Source organism: Hyla sarda, chromosome 2 (genome assembly GCF_029499605.1).
Source record: "Hyla sarda isolate aHylSar1 chromosome 2, aHylSar1.hap1, whole genome shotgun sequence".
Taxonomy (NCBI): Eukaryota; Metazoa; Chordata; class Amphibia; order Anura; family Hylidae; genus Hyla; species Hyla sarda.
In genome coordinates, this window is record NC_079190.1 from 286198202 (window position 1) to 286220422 (window position 22221).

At 45.3% G+C, this 22221-nt stretch overlaps 1 protein-coding gene across 1 annotated transcript; it reads right to left on the reverse strand.

The window, feature by feature from the left end:
• Positions 1–3720: 3720 nt before the first annotated feature.
• Positions 3721–8238, reverse strand: LOC130357896 (protein spinster homolog 1-like). The gene is made up of 2 exons (XM_056560642.1): positions 8137–8238; positions 3721–5255 (listed from the first exon to the last, which is right to left on the reverse strand). The coding sequence occupies exon 2, from the start codon at positions 5228–5230 to the stop codon at positions 4178–4180; it is 1053 nt and encodes a 350-aa protein (XP_056416617.1). The 5' UTR covers positions 5231–5255; positions 8137–8238; the 3' UTR covers positions 3721–4177.
• Positions 8239–22221: the final 13983 nt, after the last annotated feature.

A 22221-nucleotide genomic window follows, 5' to 3' on the forward strand; every position in this document is an offset into this window, starting at 1 on the left:
GTGATGTCACAGTACAGGGATAATACACAGTGATGTCACAGTACAGGAATAATACACAGTGATGTCACAGTACAGGAAAAATACACAGTGATGTCACAGTACAGGTATAATATACAGAGTGATGTCACAGTACAGGGATAATACACAGTGATGTCACAGTACAGGAATAATACACAGTGACGTCACAGTACAGGGATAATACACAGTGATGTCACAGTACAGGAAAAATACAGAGTGATGTCACAGTACAGGTATAATATACAGAGTGATGTCACAGTACAGGGATAATATACAGAGTGATGTCACAGTACAGGGATAATACACAGTGATGTCACAGTACAGGGATAATACACACAGTGATGTCACAGTACAGAGATAATACACACAGTGATGTCACAGTACAGGGATAATACACACAGTGAGGTCACAGTACAGGGATAATACACACAGTGATGTCACAGTACTGGGATAATATACACAGTGATGTCACAGTACAGGGATAATACACACAGTGATGTCACAGTACAGGGATAATATACACAGTGATGTCACAGTACAGGGATAATACACACAGTGATGTCACAGTACAGGGATAATATACACAGTGATGTCACAGTACAGGGATAATATACACAGTGATGTCACAGTACAGGGATAATACACAGTGATGTCACAGTACAGGGATAATACACAGTGATGTCACAGTACAGGGATAATACACACAGTGATGTCACAGTACAGAGATAATACACACAGTGATGTCACAGTACAGAGCTAATACACACAGTGATGTCACAGTACAGGGATAATACACAGTGATGTCACAGTACAGAGATAATACACACAGCGATGTCACAGTACAGGGATAATACACAGTGATGTCACAGTACAGAGATAATACACACAGTGATCTCACAGTACAGGGAGGGATAATATACACAGTGATGTCATAGTACAGGGATAATACACAGTGACGTCACAGTACAGGGATAATACACAGTGACGTCACAGTACAGGGATAATACACAGTGATGTCACAGTACAGGAATAATACACAGTGATGTCACAGTACAGGAATAATACACAGTGATGTCACAGTACAGGGATAATATACAGAGTGATGTCACAGTACAGGGATAATATACAGAGTGATGTCACAGTACAGGGATAATACACAGTGATGTCACAGTACAGAGATAATACACAGTGATGTCACAGTACAGGGATAATACACAGTGATGTCACAGTACAGAGATAATACACACAGTGATGTCACAGTACAGGGAGGGATAATATACACAGTGATGTCATAGTACAGGGATAATACACAGTGACGTCACAGTACAGGGATAATACACAGTGACGTCACAGTACAGGGATAATACACAGTGATGTCACAGTACAGGAATAATACACAGTGATGTCACAGTACAGGAATAATACACAGTGATGTCACAGTACAGGGATAATATACAGAGTGATGTCACAGTACAGGGATAATATACAGAGTGATGTCACAGTACAGGGATAATACACAGTGATGTCACAGTACAGAGATCATACACAGTGATGTCACAGTACAGGGATAATACACAGTGATGTCACAGTACAGGGACAATACACACAGTGATGTCACAGTACAGGGATAATATACAGAGTGATGTCACAGTACAGGGATAATATACAGAGTGATGTCACAGTACAGGGATAATATACAGAGTGATGTCACAGTGCAGGGATAATACACACAGTGATGTCACAGTACAGGGACAATACACAGTGATGTCACAGTACAGAGATAATACACAGTGAGGTCACAGTACAGGGATAATACACAGTGATGTCACAGTACAGGGATAATACACACAGTGATGTCACAGTACAGGGATAATACACAGAGTGATGGCACAGTACAGAGATAATACACAGTGACGTCACAGTACAGGGATAATACACAGTGATGGCACAGTACAGAGTTAATACACAGTGATGTCACATTACAGGGATAATACACAGAGTGATGGCACAGTACAGAGATAATACACAGTGATGTCACAGTACAGGGATAATACACACAGTGATGTCACAGTACAGGGATAATACACAGTGATGTCACAGTACAGGGATAATACACACAGTGATGTCACAGTACAGGGATAATACACAGAGTGATGGCACAGTACAGAGATAATACACAGTGACGTCACAGTACAGGGATAATACACAGTGATGGCACAGTACATAGTTAATACACAGTGATGTCACATTACAGGGATAATACACAGAGTGATGGCACAATACAGAGATAATACACAGTGATGTCACAGTACAGGGATAATACACAGTGATGTCACAGTATAACCATCTCACAGCCGGACCACCATGTAATTTCAGCAGAAAATAAAGCAGGGGCTCATGTTCATGTTTCGCCTAAGGCCTCACAAAGTCTAGAGCCGCCTCTGGTCGGCCCTACCATGGGACCCGGTGGGACCATAAGTCCCAGGTGGCACTTTTCAGGGGCGGCATTTTGCTGCCCCCTTTTTTTTTTGTGCCTAGTAGGTTCATGGTAGGGTTGGCGCCGCCTCTGCTCACTGTTCTAAAGCAGCTGCGGGGTATAATAGCGCAGCGGGCACTTTAGACAGTGAGTCTGCCTCCGGCCGACCGGGGTCTGACGAGGGACGTCCCACAAGTGACGTATTTCTGCAGACCCGCTCAGGAGGACATCAGTGACGTCACTCGTCAGGCCGCTGCCGGAGAGGAGAAGTGCTGTGCAGGGCAGGTAAGTGTGTCTCTGTGTGTGTCTGTGTCTGTCTGTGTGTTTGGGGAGGCTATGGCTACCTAATGTGAGGAATCTATGCTACCTAATGTGGGGAATCTGTGCTACCTAATGTGGGGAAACTATGCTACCTAATGTGGGGAAAGTATGCTACCTAATGTGGGGAAGCTATGCTACCTAATGTGGGGAAACTATGTTACTTAATGTGGGGAATCTGTGCTACCTAATGTGGGGAAACTATGCTACCTAATGTGGGGAAACTATGTTACCTAATGTGGGGAATCTGTGCTACCTAATGTGGGCAAACTATGCTACCTAATGTGGGGAAACTATGTTACCTAATGTGGGGAAACTATGTTACCTGATATGGGGAATCTGTGCTACCTAATGTGGGGAAACTATGCTACCTAATGTGGGGAAACTATGTTACCTAATGTGGGGAATCTGTGCTACCTAATGTGGGGAAACTATGCTACCTAATGTGGGGAAACTATGTTACCTAATGTGGGGAATCTGTGCTACCTATTGTAGGGAATCTATGCTACCTAATGTGGGGAAACTATGCTACCTAATGTGAGGAAACTATGCTACCTAATGTGGGGAATCTATTCTACCTAATGTTGGGAATCTATGCTACCTAATGTGGGGGGCTTGAATGAGCTGCGGCATATGGGAGGCCTTAATAAATAATTAGAAACTTATACAGCAAGTGACATATGGGGGTCCACCTGAGTAAGTGACACATGGAGGGGGGGTGCTGAACAATTGATGTAGGGGGGGGGGGGCACAGGCACATTCTTTGCACAAGGGCCCTCTGCTGTCTGTGTCCGCCCCTGGGTAGAGAATAAGGGGTAAAGTGGAACATAGAACAAATGCAGTTATTTTTTTCTTAATTTTTTTTAATGAAGTAAACGAGATAAAGGTAAGCAATGCCTTTTCCTCAGTCTGAAGCGCGGTCCTCATCGGCAGGAAGCAGTGAGGAGGAGGAGGATGACGGAGGTTCTGATTCCATCTCTGCTTCTTTTTCGTCCCTCTCTATATATAGGGCCGTGGCCATGAAGAAGGCCCCTCCGATGACTGCCATTATGGTGCAGGTCATGAGGGCATACTCCAGGCTGCGGTACTTCAGAAGAGGGGATTTGGCATATCCTCGTTCGTAGGTGTCAGATATCAGGCCGATGAGGTACGGGCTGCCGGCATCACCTAGGAGGTGATAGATTGTCATCTGCACAGCCAGAGCTGAAGATCTCCTCCACGGAGTTACTACTTTTAGTATAATGTCAGATATGAGGGTGAAATTTACTGACAGAAGCGTCTCTCCGATGAAGATGAAGATGTTGGTGGCAACGAGGCTGATGTTGCCAAAAGTCAATGCCAACAGAAGAAAAGGGGCGGAGAGCATCATCGCACATCCACACACAAGCGGGTCTGCCCGTGGGTTGATTTGCGATATCTTTTACTTATCTCCGTCCCTGCTACAACTCCCAGAATGCCGGAAACGACTGTAACCACACCAAATATTAAGATGTCGTGATAGTCACACGGTTCAGCACGGCAAGGGTCCTTCTCTTGTAGGAGTGTTCGTGCATGGGTCAGGTATGACGGACCCCATACACCTATGGCTCCCACTATGAAGGATACAGCCGTCGATCCCATGGTGGTTAACATGAAGCTTCGATTTTTAAATAGTTTTTTCAGATCTGTCGCCCATTTGGCAAACTTCTGGGATTTGTTGTTCTTCTTCCCGTTTGTAGTCGTTCTTGGAAGCTCCTTTGTGACCAAAATCATCAAAGCCACAGCTATGAGGCCCAGGCCAGGGGTGACCCGAAATGCCCAGTGCCAATCGCCCCTTGCTGCATCAGTCACTTTGGGCCCGATGACGTATCCTAGTCCGCAGCCTACAGGTATGACGGAGTAAAACACGTTCAGCATGCGGGTCCGCTGGTCACTTGTAAAAAGGTCTGCAATGATGGAGGGGGCGATGGTGCAGAAAGTCGCCTCTCCGGCCCCAACCAGTCCACTTGTCAGCAGGAAGAGCAGGAAGTACCCGTCAGGGATGAATGACAGGGTAAATGTCATGCTCAGCCAAACGATGACTCCTGCGCAAACAGTATATTTCTTATTACAGTGGTCGCCCAAATATCCGGCAATTGGTGCGACCAGCACGTAGCTTCCAATGAACAATGTATTCAATAAGCCGGACAGACTAGCATTGGTGTCATATGCTTTCTGTATATAAGGCAGCACCCCCGCCACGCTGGAGCGATTTGCATAGATGAGCAAATTAACAAAGGCGAGGATCACTACGGTGATGATGGAACGTGCGGTGGACATCACGCTTAGAGATGGCAGGTTCTGCCTCTCAGGGATATCGCCCTTTTCTACATCCATATCACTATGGTCCTCCATTGCTTCTTCCTCCTCCTTCAGCAATGGGTCTTGTGGAGAGGCCATGGTCACAGGTCAGAGCCTGAAAACACTAGAGAGAGAGAGATAAGTGAACACATTAGACAACTTGTCATCATTCCTGTCATTATACAATAGATCCTTCATACAGAGCAGAAATGTCCAGCACAGAACCACAAGATAACACTAAGACCATCGCAGCCTCAGAAGAAGACGCTTCTCTATAAGTGTTTTATATGGAGATGTCTTCCCTGAGGTTACCAATGTCTGATAACCCTGAACCTGTCCGGTCCTAGTAATATCTGATAACCCTGAACCTGTCCGGTCCTAGTAATATCTGATAACCCTGAACCTGTCCGGTCCTAGTAATATCTGATAACCCTGAACCTGTCCGGTCCTAGTAATATCTGATAACCCTGAACCTGTCCGGTCCTAGTAATATCTGATAACCCTGAACCTGTCCGGTCCTAGTAATATCTGATAAACCTGAACCTCTCCGGTCATAGTAATATCTGATAACCCCGAACCTGTCCGGTCCTAGTAATATCTGATAACCCTGAACCTGTCCGGTCCTAGTAATATCTGATAACCCTGAACCTGTCCGGTCCTAGTAATATCTGATAACCCTGAACCTGTCCGGTCCTAGTAATATCTGATAACCCTGAACCTGTCCGGTCCTAGTAATATCTGATAACCCTAAACCTCTCCGGTCCTAGTAATATCTGATAACCCTGAACCTGTCCCAGTAATGGTGGATTATAAGGGCTTGGCTGTATGGTCACTGGGCCATGTGAACTTCATACTGTAGATACAATTGGGCTATCCTGCTATATACATTTACTAATAATGAACCTACCCCACCTCATTGGGATCTATCCGTCCCCTATATGACTTTCTGCCACTAGTTGATTTGAAAATTTTCCCTTTCGGAGTACCCGGAGTATTTCTTTTGTTAGTACACACAGAATTCTATTATATACCATATTTTTTCGCCATATAAGATGCACTTTTTCTTCAACAAAACGTGGGGGGAAAAGTTGGTGCGTCTTATACGGCGAATATACGCCTGAGGCTGCTGCGGGTGAGAGTGGGAAGTCAGCGGTAAGTACAGAGGCTGTTGCGGTGCGGTACAGCGCTGACTACCCGCTCCCCACCCGCAGCAGCCTCATGACCGCCGGTGAATTTTTCCCCTCACACCGGCTATGTTTATTACCCTACGCCTGGAACATACAGTTCAGGGTGCCGGGCAGGTGAATTACTAATAACTGTATACTAAAAACCAGGGTGCCTCCAGCTGTTCTGAAACTACAACTCCCAGCATGCCCGGACCGGCAAAGGCTGTCTGGGCATGCTGGTAGTTGTAGTTTCACAACAGCTGGAGGCCCCCTGGTTTTTAATATACAGTATTAGTTTTTACCTGCTCTGGCCGGCCCCCGTCTGCAGCCGCACACAGGAGCCGGCCCGGGCAGATAAAATCATAGGTATTCCTATGCCGGACATCCCTGTGTCCCAGAAAATCTTTTCGGGACATAAGGATGTCCGCGGGTCACTAACCATTCCCCGGCCGATGCGCGCCCTCCTCCGGTCCTCCTGCGGTCTTACTGCGATCCTCCGCCTCTCTATGGTTGTACGCACGGGACCTCAGTGACGTCCTGTGCGTACAACCATAGAGGCGCCGGAGGATCGGAGGAAGACGCGCGCCGACCGGGGCCTGGTGAGTGACCGGCGGTGTGTAATCTTCAGCGTTCCGGTCACCGCTCCTCCGGTCCCGGCACCTACTGCTATGGTCCATAGGCCATGGCAGTAGATGTGACCCCGGGCCAGAGGAGCGGTGACTGGAACACTGTGGGGGCAGCAGTACAGACATACAGCCTCCAGCCATACACTGTATATGGCTGGAAGCTGTATGTCTGTGGGGGGGAGCTGCCTACCATTGTGGGGGAACTATACTGCCAACTATTGTGGGGGGGGGGAGGAGCTGCCTACCATTGTGGGGGAACTATACTGCCAACTATTGTGGGGGAACTATACTGCCAACTATTGTGGGGGAACTATACTGCCAACCATTGTGGGGGAACTATACTGCCAACTATTGTGGGGGAACTATACTGCCAACCATTGTGGAGGGGGGGGGGAGCTGTCTACCATTGTGGGGGAACTATACTGCCAACTATTGTGGGGAAACTATAGTGCCAACCATTGTGGGGGAACTATACTGCCAACTATTGTGGGGGAACTATACTGCCAACCATTGTGGGGGGGAGGGGGGAGGAGTTGCCTACCATTGTGGGGGAACTATACTGCCAACTATTGTGGGGGAACTATACTGCCAACCATTGTGGGGGGCAGGGGGGAGGAGCTGCCTACCATTGTGGGGGAACTATACTGCCAACTATTGTGGGGGGGAGGGGGGAGGAGCTGCCAACTATTGTGGGGGAACTATACTGACAACTATTGTGAGGGAGCTATACTGATATAAAATATTTTACTACAGTATTTGGTTCAGAATCTTTTTTTTCTAGATTTTCCTCCTTTAAAATTGGGTGCGTCTTATATGCCGGAGCGTCTTATATGGCGAAAAATACGGTAATCTTATATTTCTGCCCTAATCTTTCTGTTATTCTTTTACTACACCACCAAATCTTTCTCATAGACTTATATCTTTTAGAACTTCATGAATTAGGACTCTTTTTCTTAGGGGCTTTTTTGGGCATAATTGCATTTTAGCAGTTTTGCAAGAAAAAGCTCTGGTCATGATACTATCTGTGCGTTTTATTATGTTTAATGCCTAAGCCAAGTATTGTCACAATGTTATGAGAAATATAACTTTTGTTATTTCTTTTGGAAATTAATTTCTTGGTTTTTTTTGCTAAAAAAAAAAGCAACAGCAATAAAAAAAAAACTGTCAAACAAAAAGCCCTGTGTATGTATGAATAGAAGAGGCTGAGACTTACCTTGTGGTTCTCTCTTCAGACAAGGAACAGTCAAAATCTTGAATTCTCTATCGCAAATAGAAACTCTCTAACAAACACTTTGCACCACAGGTTGTGATTGCAAAACACACTGAAGAGACTGCAGCCGGCGCGCACCTCCTTGTACAGCTTACGGTGACATCATCACAAGCATGTGTGACATCACAGGGTTCTAAACCATCTTCAGGTATGTGTATATCTGTATAGTAAATGTGAGTAGCCGTATTAGTCCAGTGATGCAGATTGTAATACCTTTTTTATTGGACTAACAGAATTTTGTAGAGACAAACTTTCGGGATTCCTCCCTGATAATTTAGAAAGTCCTTTGATCATTAGTCCTTGTCTATTGGACTTGATAAAGGGAAGAATCCTGAAAGCTTGTCTCTACAAAATTCTGTTAGTCCAATAAAAAAGGTATTACAAGAGACTGCAACATATTTTTTGATTTGTGTGTATATATATATATATATATATATATATATATATATATATATAGTTCCAAGCGTGAGTAGGTGCCTCTAGCTAGGGTCCGTGTCCAGGATTCTGCATACGTAGTTCCAAGGAAAATCCTGTGGCACTCAAGGTATGGTGAAAAAATGAAAACTATTTATTCATCCCAAATGTGCAAAGAGCAACGTTTCAATGGTCTCACACCATCATTATCAAGTGGCTTGATAATGATGGTGTGAGACCATTGAAACGTTGCTCTTTGCACATTTGGGATGAATAAATAGTTTTCATTTTTTCACCATACCTTGAGTGCCACAGGATTTTCCTTGGAACTACGTATGCAGAATCCTGGACACGGACCCTAGCCGGAGGCAGCTACTCACGCTTTAGGAGTGCTGCTTTCTTCTTTGACATATATATATATATATATATATATATATATATATATATATATATGTATATATATTAATATACACCTAGAAATACATCAAGTACATAAAAACATCTTTTAGAAAAATATTTCTCCAGGCCTGCCGAGTATATCCCCGTACTTTACAGTGTCTTCTTAGTTTATATATTTTAATCTTTTGACCTTTTAACCCCACTAGGACCAAGGGTATCCTGGGACTTAAAGGGGTATTCCAGGCCAAAACTTTTTTTTATATATCAACTGGCTCCAGAAAGTTAAACAGATTTGTAAATTACTTCTATTAAAAAATCTTAATCCTTTCAGTACTTATGACCTTCTGAAGTTAAGGTTGTTTTTTTCTGTCTAAGTGCTCTCTGATGACACCTGTCTCGGGCAACGCCCAGTTTAGAAGCAAATCCCCATAGCAAACCTCTTCTAAACTGGGCGTTTCCCGAGACAGGTGTCATCAGAGAGCACTTAGACAGAAAATAGCAACCTTAACTTCAGAAGCTCATAAGTACTGAAAGGGTTAAGATTTTTTAATAGAAGTAATTTACAAATCTGTTTAACTTTCTGGAGCCAGTTGATATATATATATATATATATATATATATATATATATATATATATATATAAAAGTTTTTGCCTGGAATACCCCTTTAAGATTGAACCGATTATTATTGATATATGTCATGAATCCATCAACGGTCAGATGGTCGGACGACCAAATGATGACCACATCTTATACATACCTCCCATACCATGCAAGGCATGTGGAAAATGGATTGGTGTCAGAAAAAATAAACTGCTCCTCCCACCAAAAAACAAAAAGCTTAGCCCGAGCTGGTGATGACTTTGCTCCCATTGAAGTACCCGTGCGCTGCAAATAAAAATTGTTACCAAACATAAAATAATTGTGTTTTAACACAAAATCTATCACCTCAATAATGTAATGTCTCAAATCCACAGAATATTTAGAAAATCTCATCAGTATATCCGAGATAGCTGATAATGCCAGGTTTTTCGGAATACTGGAATAGAGCGATTCAATGTCACAAGTAAGCCACGACAGAGAATCGCTCCATGTGAATTTAGTTCTTCTGACCAGGAGTTTACTGAAAATTCAGATTGTTCAGATACCACGGACACTAGCGGGGACTCAGAACCGCAATATGTGAACACTCACAAGAATCGCAATGCGAGAAGACAGTCAAAAAACGAGGAAGGCGCGGTGGCAGAAAACATAGGAAGAAGAGCTTCGGAGCGTAACAAGGACAAACAGAAAAAGTAATAAAAGAGGATTTTCAAGTCATTAACATTTCTGCACAAATCATTACAGATGAAGAAACCTCGGTCCTGTGGAAAGGACTGGGTTTCTCTCCTACACATCATTTTGATGTTTACCGGACAATTTTGGATATAAATAAATCTGTGAGAACTTTAACAGTTAAGAAACATTTTTTTGTGGAAAATGCTGATGAACCATCGGATCCACCTCAACTTTCTATAAACCCTGATTTACCACTAATGCATACGTTAGCAGAACAAATTGCTTTTAGAGATCTCTGTCTCCTTGAAAATAGTGGGATATCAATTTGTGATGAAGTGAATACTGCACATACCTTTTCCACTAAAAACCTAAATTTTTACCCCATACAGACCAGACCAGCAATTTTTGATTGGTTCCAGGACCTTATCATGAAAGATTTGGTTAATCTACAATCAAAAGTAATGTCCAATACAGCTCGTCCTAATTTGAATAAAAAGGAGGCTGCTGCCATAAAGAAATTAAAGAAAAACAAAAATTTGACGATCCGATCCGCCGATAAAGGCGGTAGTATGTATGGACACGGGACTGTATATCAATTTAAATGAAAATCTACTATCTGATGATAAAACTTACCTTAAACTTTGTGGGGACCCCACTGAACCTTTTAAAAAAGAACTGTTGACTCTGTTGGAAGAGGGGAAAGCCAGATCTATTTTGACCCAAAAAGAAGTGTATTATATTTTTGTGCCTGCTCCAATTATTCCTATCTTCCACTCGCTACCCAAGCTGCATAAGGACCGATTCCCGCCGCCGATGCGTCCGATCGTGGCGGGGATCGGATCCCATAACGAGCACCTATGCGAGTGGTTGGACTCAGTACTGCAACCTCTGGTTATGCAATGCCCAAGTTATATCAAGGACACTAAGCACTTGCTAAAAATCAAGGATGAATTCACATGGACCGATTCTCTGTCGTGGCTTACTTGCGACATTGAATCGCTCTATTCCAGTATTCCGCAAAACCTGGCATTATCAGCTATCTCGGATATACTGATGAGATTTTCTAAATATTCTGTGGATTTGAGACATTACATTATTGAGGTGGTAGATTTTGTGTTAAAACACAATTATTTTATGTTTGGTAACAATTTTTATTTGCAGCGCACGGGTACTTCAATGGGAGCAAAGTCATCACCAGCTCGGGCTAAGCTTTTTGTTTTTTGGTGGGAGGAGCATTTTTTGTGACACCAATCCATTTTCCACATGCCTCGCATGCTATGGGAGGTATGTAGACGATGTGTTCATCATTTGGTCGTCCGACCATCTGACCGTTGATGCATTCATGACATATATCAATAATAATCGGTTCAATCTTACGTTTACCCACATAGGGTGTAAAAGTGAAACCCCCTTTTTGGATGTCATATTACGTGGCAACCCTGATACAAATAAAATTGAGGTTGATCCTTACAGAAAAAAGATATCAGGCAATACCATCCGAAGGGCGAATTCATGCCATTCCAAACAAACAGTAAGAGCCATACCAGTAGGTGAACTTATACGAATTAAGCGGAACAATTCTTCCGCCGAGGTGTACCGCAGGGAAGCTGATGCAGCATGCACACGCCTGGCGGCTCGAGGTTACCCTGGATGGCTCTTGAAAAAAGCTCGGTCGAGAGTGGATCCTATGGATCGAAAATCCCTTTTTACAAGTAAGCAACCAACTGAATCACAAGATTGTCCTACATTTGTCACCACGTACAGCCCAGAATTTAATGACATCAAACGCATTGTAATTAAACACTTACCTTTGCTATCAACAGATCCCACGATAGGGGAGATTATAAAGTCAGGTGTGAGATTTGCAGCGAGGCGGGCACCTACTCTATCCAATCTCCTTGTTCCCAGTATGGTGGACACGGCTAGTGTTACCACCCAGTGGATTAGCACCAAGGGCTTCCACAAGTGCGGTAAATCGCGGTGTGTGGTATGTCCCTTTGCCGAAAAATGCCAGAAAAAGAAGGTACGGTGGATGGCAAATGCCATGTCATTCACAACTTTATAAACTGTGATAGCACTTTTGTTGTATATAAAATCATGTGCACACAATGTCACTTAACATATGTGGGTTCCACCAAAAGGTCCCTTAAAAAACGCATGAAAGAGCACATTGGACATGCTGCTGGCCCTTTAAGCTCGAACATTTCTAATGTATCTAAACATTTTCTAATATATCATAATTCAGACACCACTTCCCTCAGGTTCTCAGGCATTGAGAAGGTGAACCTAAATAAAAGGGGAGGTGACCATATTCGATCCCTCCACAATAGGGAAATCATGTGGATTTATCTTTTGAATTGCATTCAACCCCATGGTCTAAATAGCAAAACAGATTTAATATTACATTACTGATATGTCTCCGAATAATTTATCTGTTGTCACGATTCGGCTTACAGGTTGTGGATCCTCTGTGTCAGCGAGGGATTGGCGTGGACCGTGCTGGTGGACCGGTTCTAAGAGGCTACTGGTGTTCACCAGAGCCCGCCGCAAAGCGGGATGGTCTTGCTGCGGCAGTAGCAACCAGGTCGTATCCACTAGCAACGGCTCAACCTCGCTGACTGCTGCGAAGGCGTGGGACAGAAGGACTAGGCAGAGGCAAGGTCAGACGTAGCAGAAGGTCGGGGCAGGCGGCAAGGTTCGTAGTCAAGATGGATAGCAGGAGTTCAGGTAACACAGGCTTTGGACAACACTAAACGCTTTCACTGGCACAAGGCAACAAGATCCGGCCAGGGAGTGCAGGGGAAGTGATGTGATATAGCCAGGGAGCAGGTGGAAGCCAATTAAGCTAATTGGGCCAGGCACCAATCATTGGTGCACTGGCCCTTTAAGTCTCAGAGAGCTGGCGCGCGCGCGCCCTAGAGAGCGGAGCCGCGCGTGCCAGCACATGACAGCCGGGGACCGGGACGGGTAAGTGACTTGGGATGCGATTCGCGAGCGGGCGCGTCCCGCTGTGCGAATCGCATCCCCGACGGCCATGTCAGTGCAGCGCTCCCAGTCAGCGGGACTGACCGGGGCGCTGCAGGGAGAGAGACGCCGTGAGCGCTCCGGGGAGGAGCAGGGACCCGGAGCGCTCGGCGTAACATCTGTGTTTGGTCCCATGTTTTTGTTTTAATCACACGCACATGTGATGTGGACCTGTCCCTCCCCTTCCTGTGGGAATGGGGAATAAGCCCTGGAGTATATAAGGGTGCCTCATTTGAGGATCTACAGGCTATGAGTAAGGATCGATAGATCAGAAACGCGTCAGCCATGCTTGGGACCCCCCTCTGTTTGTGCAATATTTCATATTTTTGATATGTTCATGGTTTGTCTGCCACCGTGAAGGCTTTTAAGGAAGAAACCTGAATAAAGACGGACGTTTTACTTCTACTTGCTGGCTTTTTTAGTATTTTAGTTTAGTTTTATCCACTGTGCCAGGGATGAAAATTATTCCAAAAGAAACTAACTCAACTGTCTATGCTCCCCCGTTGCTCCAATATTGGTGTCCCGTTCTCTGTTCGCCGCCTTCTGCTTTTCCTGCAGGTCAGTAAATCACGGTGCGCTCAGTGTCATCATTGTTTCAGCACCAGTTTTACAAATCAGTGTGCCTCCAGTGTTACACCAGTGTTTACAAATAAGTGTGCCTCCAGCTGTTGCAAAACTATAACTTCCAGCATGCCTTGACAGCTAGAGACTGTCCGGGAATGCTGGGAGTTGTAGTTTTGGACCACCTGGAGAGACACTGTTTTGAAAACACTGCTTTAGTCAGTATTTTCCAACCTGGGGACTTCCAGCTGTTGCAAAACTACAACTCCCAGCATTCCCCTGACAGTCTTAAGCTGTCCAGGCATGCTGGGAGCTATAGTTCTGCAACAGCTGGAAACACTCAGGTTTGGTAGGTAGGTCCTTAGTCCATTGTTTTCCAACCTGGGTGCCTCCAGCTGTTGAAAAACTCTAACTCCCAGCTTAAGACTGTCCGGGCATGCTGGGAGTTGTAGTTTTGCAACAGCTGGAGGCCCCCAGGTTGGGAAACACTAACTACGGCAGTGTTTTCGAAACATTGTCTCTCCATCTGTTGCAAAACTACAACTCCCAGCATGCTCGGACAGTCTTAAGCTGGAAGTTAGAGTTTTGCAGCAGAAGGTGGCATTTTGGTGGGTAGTTGGGCCCTTAGTCCAGTGTTTCCCAACCTGAGTGCCTCCAGCTGTTGCAAAACTACAACTCCCAGCATGCCCAAACAGCCAAAGCCTGTTTGGAAAACACTGGACTAAGGGCCTACCTACCAAATGTAACGTGGCCACCCACCTACCAACCAAACATATTACCTACCTAGCAAATGCTTTTCCTGCCTACCTAACAAACGTATACCGTATATACTTGAGTATAAGCCGAGTTTTTCAGCACGATTTTTCGTGCTGAAAACACCCCCCTCGGCTCATACTCGAGTGAACTCTCCACCCTCAGTGGTCTTCAACCTGCGGACCTCCATAGGTTTCAAAACTACAACTCCCAGCAAGCCCGGGCAGCCATCGGCTGTCCGGGCTTGCTGGGAGTTGTAGTTTTGAAACCTCTGGAGGTCCGCAGGTTGAAGACCACTGCGGCCTTCGACATCATCCAGCCCCTCTCACCCCCTTTAGTTCTGTACTCATATCCTCTCGGCGCTGGTCCGGTGCTGCAGGACTGTCTGGTGGGGAGGTCGTCCGGTGGGATAGTGGTTCTGGGCTGCCATCTTCATCGGGGGGTCCTCTTCTCCTCGCTTCGGGCCTGGCCCCGGAATAGTCACGTTGCCTTGACGACGACGCAGAGGTACGTTCATTACCAACGTCCCTCTGCGTCATCGTCAAGGCAATGCCTCTATTCCGGACCCGAAGCGCGGAAAAGAGGCCCCCCCGGTGAAGATGGCAGCCCGGAACCACTATCCCACCGGACGACGATGATATCGAAGGCTGCAGTGGTCTTCAGGTTTCAAAACTACAACTCCCAGCAAGCCCGGACAGCTGATGGCTGCCCGGGCTTGCTGGGAGTTGTAGTTTTGAAACATCTGGAGGTCCGCAGGTTGAAGACCACTGTATCAGACATTGACAAGCGGTGATGATGATGACATGTGGTGATGATGACAAGGGGATGATGAAGGGGGGGGGGGTGTGGGATTATGACAAGGGGATGATGAAGGGGGGTGTGGGATGATGACAGGAGGATGATGACAAGAGGATGATGACAAGGGGATGATGAAGGGGGGTGGGGATGATGACAAGGGGATGATGACAAGGGGATGATGAAGGGGGTGTGTGGGATGATGACAAGGGGATGATGAAGGGGGTGGGGATGATGACAAGGGGATGATGAAGGGGGGGGGGTGTGGGATGATGACAAGGGGATGATGACAAGGGGATGATGAAGGGGGTGTGTGGGATGATGACAAGGGGACGATGAAGGGGGGTGGGGATGATGACAAGGGGATGATGAAGGGGGGGTGTGGGATGATGACAAGGGGATGATGACAAGGGGATGATGAAGGGGGGTGTGCGATGATGAAGGGGGGATGATGACAGGCGGTGATGATGAAGGGGATGATGATGAAGGGGGGATGATGACAGGGTGATGATGACAGGGTGATGATGATGAGGGTGTTAATGATGGGGGTCTGGATGATGACAGGGGGGATAATGTATTTCCCACCCTAGGCTTATACTCGAGTCAATAACTTTTCCTGGGATTTTGGGGTGAAATTAGGGGCCTCGGCTTATATTCGGGTCGGCTTATACTCAAGTATATACGGTAACCTACCTACCTAGCGGCAAACCTTTTACTTGCCTTCCTACCAACTGAACTTACAACCTGCCTAAATAACTTGCAAACTTACTACTTGCCTACCTACTTAGAGAATGTTCTACTTACCTAATTTACTACTTGCAAACGTACTACCTGCTTACCTAGCAAACATATTACCTGGGTGGGGGGGGGGCCTAGGCATATTCTTTGCACAGGGGCCCTCTGTTGTCTGTGTCCGCCCCTGGAACAGTGCATTGTAAGTTTTATATGTTTAAAAAAAATACTGTTATCATTAGGAGGTTTGTTCAATAAAATTTGAATTGTACTCTTAATAGTTCATAACATGAGAATTATGCTGAGTGTTATTTACATCAATTATTTAGGTAAATGAGAAACATAGAATTTGCATAATAATTTGGAACAAGGTGTATGCACAGACAGTTTAGACAGAACAGGTTACATAGTATGGTTGAAAAATGACACAGGTTCATCAAGTTCAACCAAGAAGGGGAGAAGATAAATAGAAGGTGTATGAGTTTATGAAGAGGCGGGGATGCCATTCTATATTTCTACAAGCTTATTAATGTTATATTGTTCTAACACTGTATCTAAGTGTGTTTTATAGCCACCAACTGTATTTGCTGTGACCAGTTCCTCAGGTAGCCTTTTCCATAAAATTCACAGTTCTTATGGTAAGGAAGGCCTGTCACCCCTGGAGATTAAACCTTTTTTCTCTCGACAGAGGGAGTGCCCCTTTATCTTTTGAGGGGGTTTTACCTAGAACTATTTTTCCAAATATGTTTTGAAAAGTGCATTTGTATTATAAACAAGTTGATTATGTTTCACTTTTCTCATGATTTATCAGACTAAAAACTAAATGCACTTATTTTGGTTTAAATCATTTTTATTGGTTTATTTTTGAGAAATTTACAACAAAGGAAAGATTGGTCAAAGAAAAACAACGTGGCCAAGGAACAATACATAACAAATAAAACACAGTTACCGTATTTATCGGCGTATAACACGCACTTTTAAAACTTAAATTTAAGGCAATAAGTCTGCCTGCGTGTTATACGCTGATAAGTATTCTGGTCACTGATTTAAAGAGGCCGCAGCAGCGGCTGCTTGTTAAGTATTAAAGGAGTAGTCCAGTGGTGACACAGTGGTGAGCAACTTATCCCCTATCCTAAGGATAGGGGATAAGTTGCAGATCGCGGGGGGTCCGACCGCTGGGGCCCCCCGCGATCTCCTGTACGGAGCCCCGACAGCCCGCGGGAAGGGGGCGTGTCGACCTCCGCACGAGGCGGCAGCCGACACGCCCCCTCAATACAACTCTATGGCAGAGCCGAAGCGCTGCCTTCGGCAATCTCCGGCTCTGCCATAGAGATGTATTGAGGGGGCGTGTCGGCCGCCACTTCGTGCGGAGGTCGACACCCGCTATCTTGGCGGAGAGGATAGGGGATACGTTTTTCCCCACTGGACTACCCCTTTAACAGCACTGCCGCGGCCACTTTAAATCAGTGACCAGCGGCGTCTCCTCCCCGCACTGTCACTTGTTTTCTCCCGCACTATCCACAGGTACTGGTGTGGTGGATAGTGTGGAAGACGCTGAGCCCTACCTTGTCCGGATCTGCCCTACATTTTAATCAGCGTCTCCCGCACTATTCACCACACCAGTACCTGTGGATAGTGCGGGAGGAAACAAGTGAGTTTCACTTTTCATTCCCCCTTTTCCCTACCTCCCCCCTCCCTCATCATTCCCCCTTTTGCCTGCTTTTTATAGATTTGTTTATTTTCCTTACCTGTCTGTGCTTCGGTGGGTCAGGACAGGTCAGGCGGGAGGGTCTTGCAGGCTGCGGTCAGTGAAGCTGATGAGTGACGTCCTCTGCCGGCTTCTCTGCACGGCATCACGGATCTCACTTTTCATTTCCTGTAGTTGCCGCCGAAAAGTGAGATCCGTGATGGCGCGGCGCGCAGAGAAGCCGGCAAGTCAATCATCAGCTTCACTGACCGCAGCCCGCAAGACCCCCCCGCCTGACCTGACCTGCCGAAGTGCAGACAGGTAAGGAAAGGGGAAGAGTGGTCTTCAACCTGCGGACCTCCAGATGTTGCAAAACTACAACTCCCTGCATGCCCGGACAGCCAACTGCTGTCCGGACATGCTGGGAGTTCTAGTTTTGCAACATCTGGAGGTCCGCAGGTTGAAGACCACTGGGGGGATGATGCGATGGTAAATGATGAGGGGGGGGGGGAATGATGGGGGGGATGAGACAGGGGGAAATGTTGAGGGGGGGGTGATGAGACAGGGTGAGGGATGAGGAGGAGGAAATGATGGGGACATGATGAGACAGGGTGTGGGGGATAATGATGGGGGACACTATGAGACAGGGGGAAATGATGAGGGGGGGGGAATGATGGGGGCATGATGAAACAGGGTGGGGGGCATGATGAGACAGGGTGGGGGATGATGAGACAAGGGGAAATGATGAGGGGGGGAATGATGGGGGGACATGATGAGACAGGGGGAAATTATAAGGGGGGGACATGATGAGACAGCGTGGGGAGATGATGAGACAGCGGGAAATGATGAGGGGGGAATGATGGGGGACATGATGAGACAGGGTGGGGGATGATGAGACAGGGGGAAATGATGAGGGGGGGAATGATGGGGGACATGATGAGACAGGGTGGGGGATGATGAGGCAGGGGGAAATGATGAGGGGGTAATGATGGGGGACATGATGAGACAGGGTGGGGGATGATGAGACAGGGGGTAATGATGGTGGGGGAGGCACTAAATGCTTAATATCTGTATGGCTAGTGGTGGTCTATGACAGGGGGAAATGATGAGACATGGGGGGTGGCGATGAGAGGGGTAAATGTGGCATAGGGACTGATAAAAGGGAAGGAATGATGTGGCACTGGAGGGGATGGGACCGAACTGAAGTGCAGAAGAAAACGAAGTTGGAGGGATGATGTGGCATTTAGTCCAAGTCATTTATTTTACTTTTTTTTTTTTTTACTTAAATTTCCCGTTAAAATGGGGGTGCGTGTTATACGCCGATAAATACGGTATATAAATATTACTAAAGCAATCACTCAGCTGCATGTAGAAATATTAATTTGCAGAATCATATCTTTGGATGTTGCGGATATTATAGACATATCCGGTAGATCATGTTCCATGCCCTTTATTAGTTTAGTTGTGCATCAAGTAAGTCACAGGGGCCTGATGGGATATACCCAAAATTATTAAAAGAGCTTAGTGGAGAACTAGCAAAACCATTAACAGATTTATTTAACCAATCAGTGGTAACAGGAGTCGTCCTGGAGGATTGGAAATTAGCAAATGTCGTACCCACTCACGTGAAAGTTAGTAGGGAAAAATTAAGCAACTATGTGCCAGTAAGTCTGACATCAATAGTGGGAACATTTATGGAAACCCTACTAAAGCATAGGATTGTGGAACATCTAAAATCCCATGGTTTGCAAGATAAAAAACAACATGAGTTTACTTCAGGGAGATCATGTCAAACAAATCTTATTGATTTTTTTGATTGGGTGACAAAAATAATAGATCGTGTAGGGGCAGTAGAAATTGCATATCTTGATTTTTGACACTGTCCCACATAGAAGACTTATCAATAGAATGCAGTCATTGAGCTTTGACTCTGATATTGTTGAGTGGATTAGGCAGTGGCTGAGTGACAGACAACAGAGGGTTGTAGTCAATGGGGAATATTCAGAGCAAGGTCTTGTTACCAGTGGGGTACCTCAGGGATCTGTACTGGGACCAATTTTGATTAATATCTTCATTAGGGAAATTGCAAAAGGTCTCAATGGTGAGGTGTGTCTTTTTGCTGATGACACAAAGATATGTAAGAGGGTTGATGTTTCTGGAGGGATACGCCAAATGGAAAAGGATTTAGGAAAACTAGAAGAATGGTCAGAACTCTCTTACCAGGAAAGGTTAAAGGACCTTAACATGTATAGCTTGGAAGAAAGAAGAGACAGAGGGAATATGATAGAAACTTTTAAATACATTAAGGGAATAAACACAGTAAAGGAGGAGAGTATATTTAAAAAAAGAAAAACTACCACAAAAGGACATAGTTTTAAATTAGAGGGGCAAAGGTTTATGCAGTAATATCCGGAAGTATTACTTAACTGAGAGAGTAGTGGATGCATGGAATAGCCTTCCTGCAGAAGTGGTAGCTACAAATACAGTGAAGGACTATTGATAGGATTCAGTTTATTGGGCGGACTAGATGGGCCAAATGGTTCTTATCTGCCGACACATTCTATGTAGAGATGAACAAATTTTTTGAAAAATTTAATTTGGCCGATTCGGCAAATTTTTACAAAAAATTAGTTTCGGTCCGCTATTAAAAACGGCTATTTCTGGCCTGCAGAGAGCCACAATAGGGGTGTAGAACACTATGCCTTGCTGTAACACGCATAGGGTGTGTGCTGAGTTAGTGAAATAATACTGTATGACATGCAGATCAGAGGCATCACTATTAGAATCACTGTCGCAGAGCGGTACAATGACAGAGCCTGGAGGAGGCATCAGTATGAGGAGACCATATAGTGGGGGAATGACACAGCGTGGAGGTGGCAGCAGCTTGAGAAGACCACATAGTGGGTGAATGACACAGCGTGGAGGTGGTGCCAGCATGAGGAGAACATATAGTGGCTGAATGACACAGCCTGGTCGTGGCGGAAGCATGAGGAGACCATATAGTGGCTGAATGACACAGCGTGGAGGTGGCGGCAGCATGATGAGACCAAATAGTGGCTGAATGACACAGCCTGGAGTTTGCGGCAGCATGAGGAGACCATATAGAGGCTGAATGACGTAGCCTGGAGTTGGCGGCAGCATGAGGAGACCATATAGTGTTAAATAGTAAAGTTGAAGAATCAACTGTGAACCAGTCCTCAGGGTATATTGGATGTAAATAGAAAAAAGAGAGAAAAAAAAAGAGATGGAAAAAGGAGTGATCCTGATATAAATAAATATTTATTATATGTTAATTAATCACTGATAATCGCTGTCCCTGCAGGGCCCTAGCATGGGACATAGAAGTCAGCGACAATAAAAATAAAAATTCAATTAAAAATTACATTGATAAAAATTAGATAAAACTTGCAACTAAATGGGTGATGTATTCAGATGAATTTAGGCATATGCAAGTCTATGGCTAGATTCTAGACGCGTTTCAATGCCTCGGGCATTTTCCTCAGTAGAAATATAGATGCAACTATATTTCTACTGAGGAAAATGCCCGAGGCATTGAAACGCGTCTACAATCTAGCCATAGACTTGCATATACCTAAATTCATCTGAATCCATCAATATAGCGCTATTGAACAATCTCCTTGCAACTGCTGGAAGTCCCTAGTTTCGGGACCATGCTGCACTACGCGTGCACAGCGCTCAGTTCACACGAGGCTCACCGCACCTACCCTCACTGCCGCCACTACATCGCCACTGCTGCTGCTGCATTTCCATTTTCTGCCACCACTGCTGTCTCCCCGGACCAACTCACGATCCACAGCACACCTGAAAGGCCGGTGCTATCCGTGCCAGCCGAGGACCAAAGGAGAAGGAGATCCGCACAGACATCGGGCATCGCCGGAGGTTGACAACTCCACACCAGCCCGTCCAGCCAGCTACCATAGACGGCGTCAGGAGCGGTGAGTGGTGCTGTGCATCAGACGTCGTATCCATTCAGTATACTAAGTGTTCTGAAGTAATAACTTGAAGTGATAACTTGCTACATTGTACCACCAATGACTATTATTAAGATTGATACATCGGAACTCTGCTGAACTGTGTTACTACCTAGCTATTGGAATTACAAACACTGTTACATTTTGAATTCGGAACTTTCCAGCTATTGAATAAATACAGAACTCTGCTATTTTTATAGCGCAATATTGACTATTCCATACATCACCCATTTAGTTGCAAGTTTTATCTCATTTTTATTAATGTCATTTTTAATTGAAGTTTTATTTTTATTGTCGCTGACTTCTATGTCCCATGCTAGGGCCCTGCAGGGACAGCGATTATCAGTGATTAATTAACATATAATAAATATTTATTTATATCAGGATCACTCCT

Bases quoted from the DNA above. Each gene is read 5' to 3' on its own strand.
- LOC130357896 (XM_056560642.1), bottom strand. From the start codon at position 5,230: ATGGCCTCTCCACAAGACCCATTGCTGAAGGAGGAGGAAGAAGCAATG.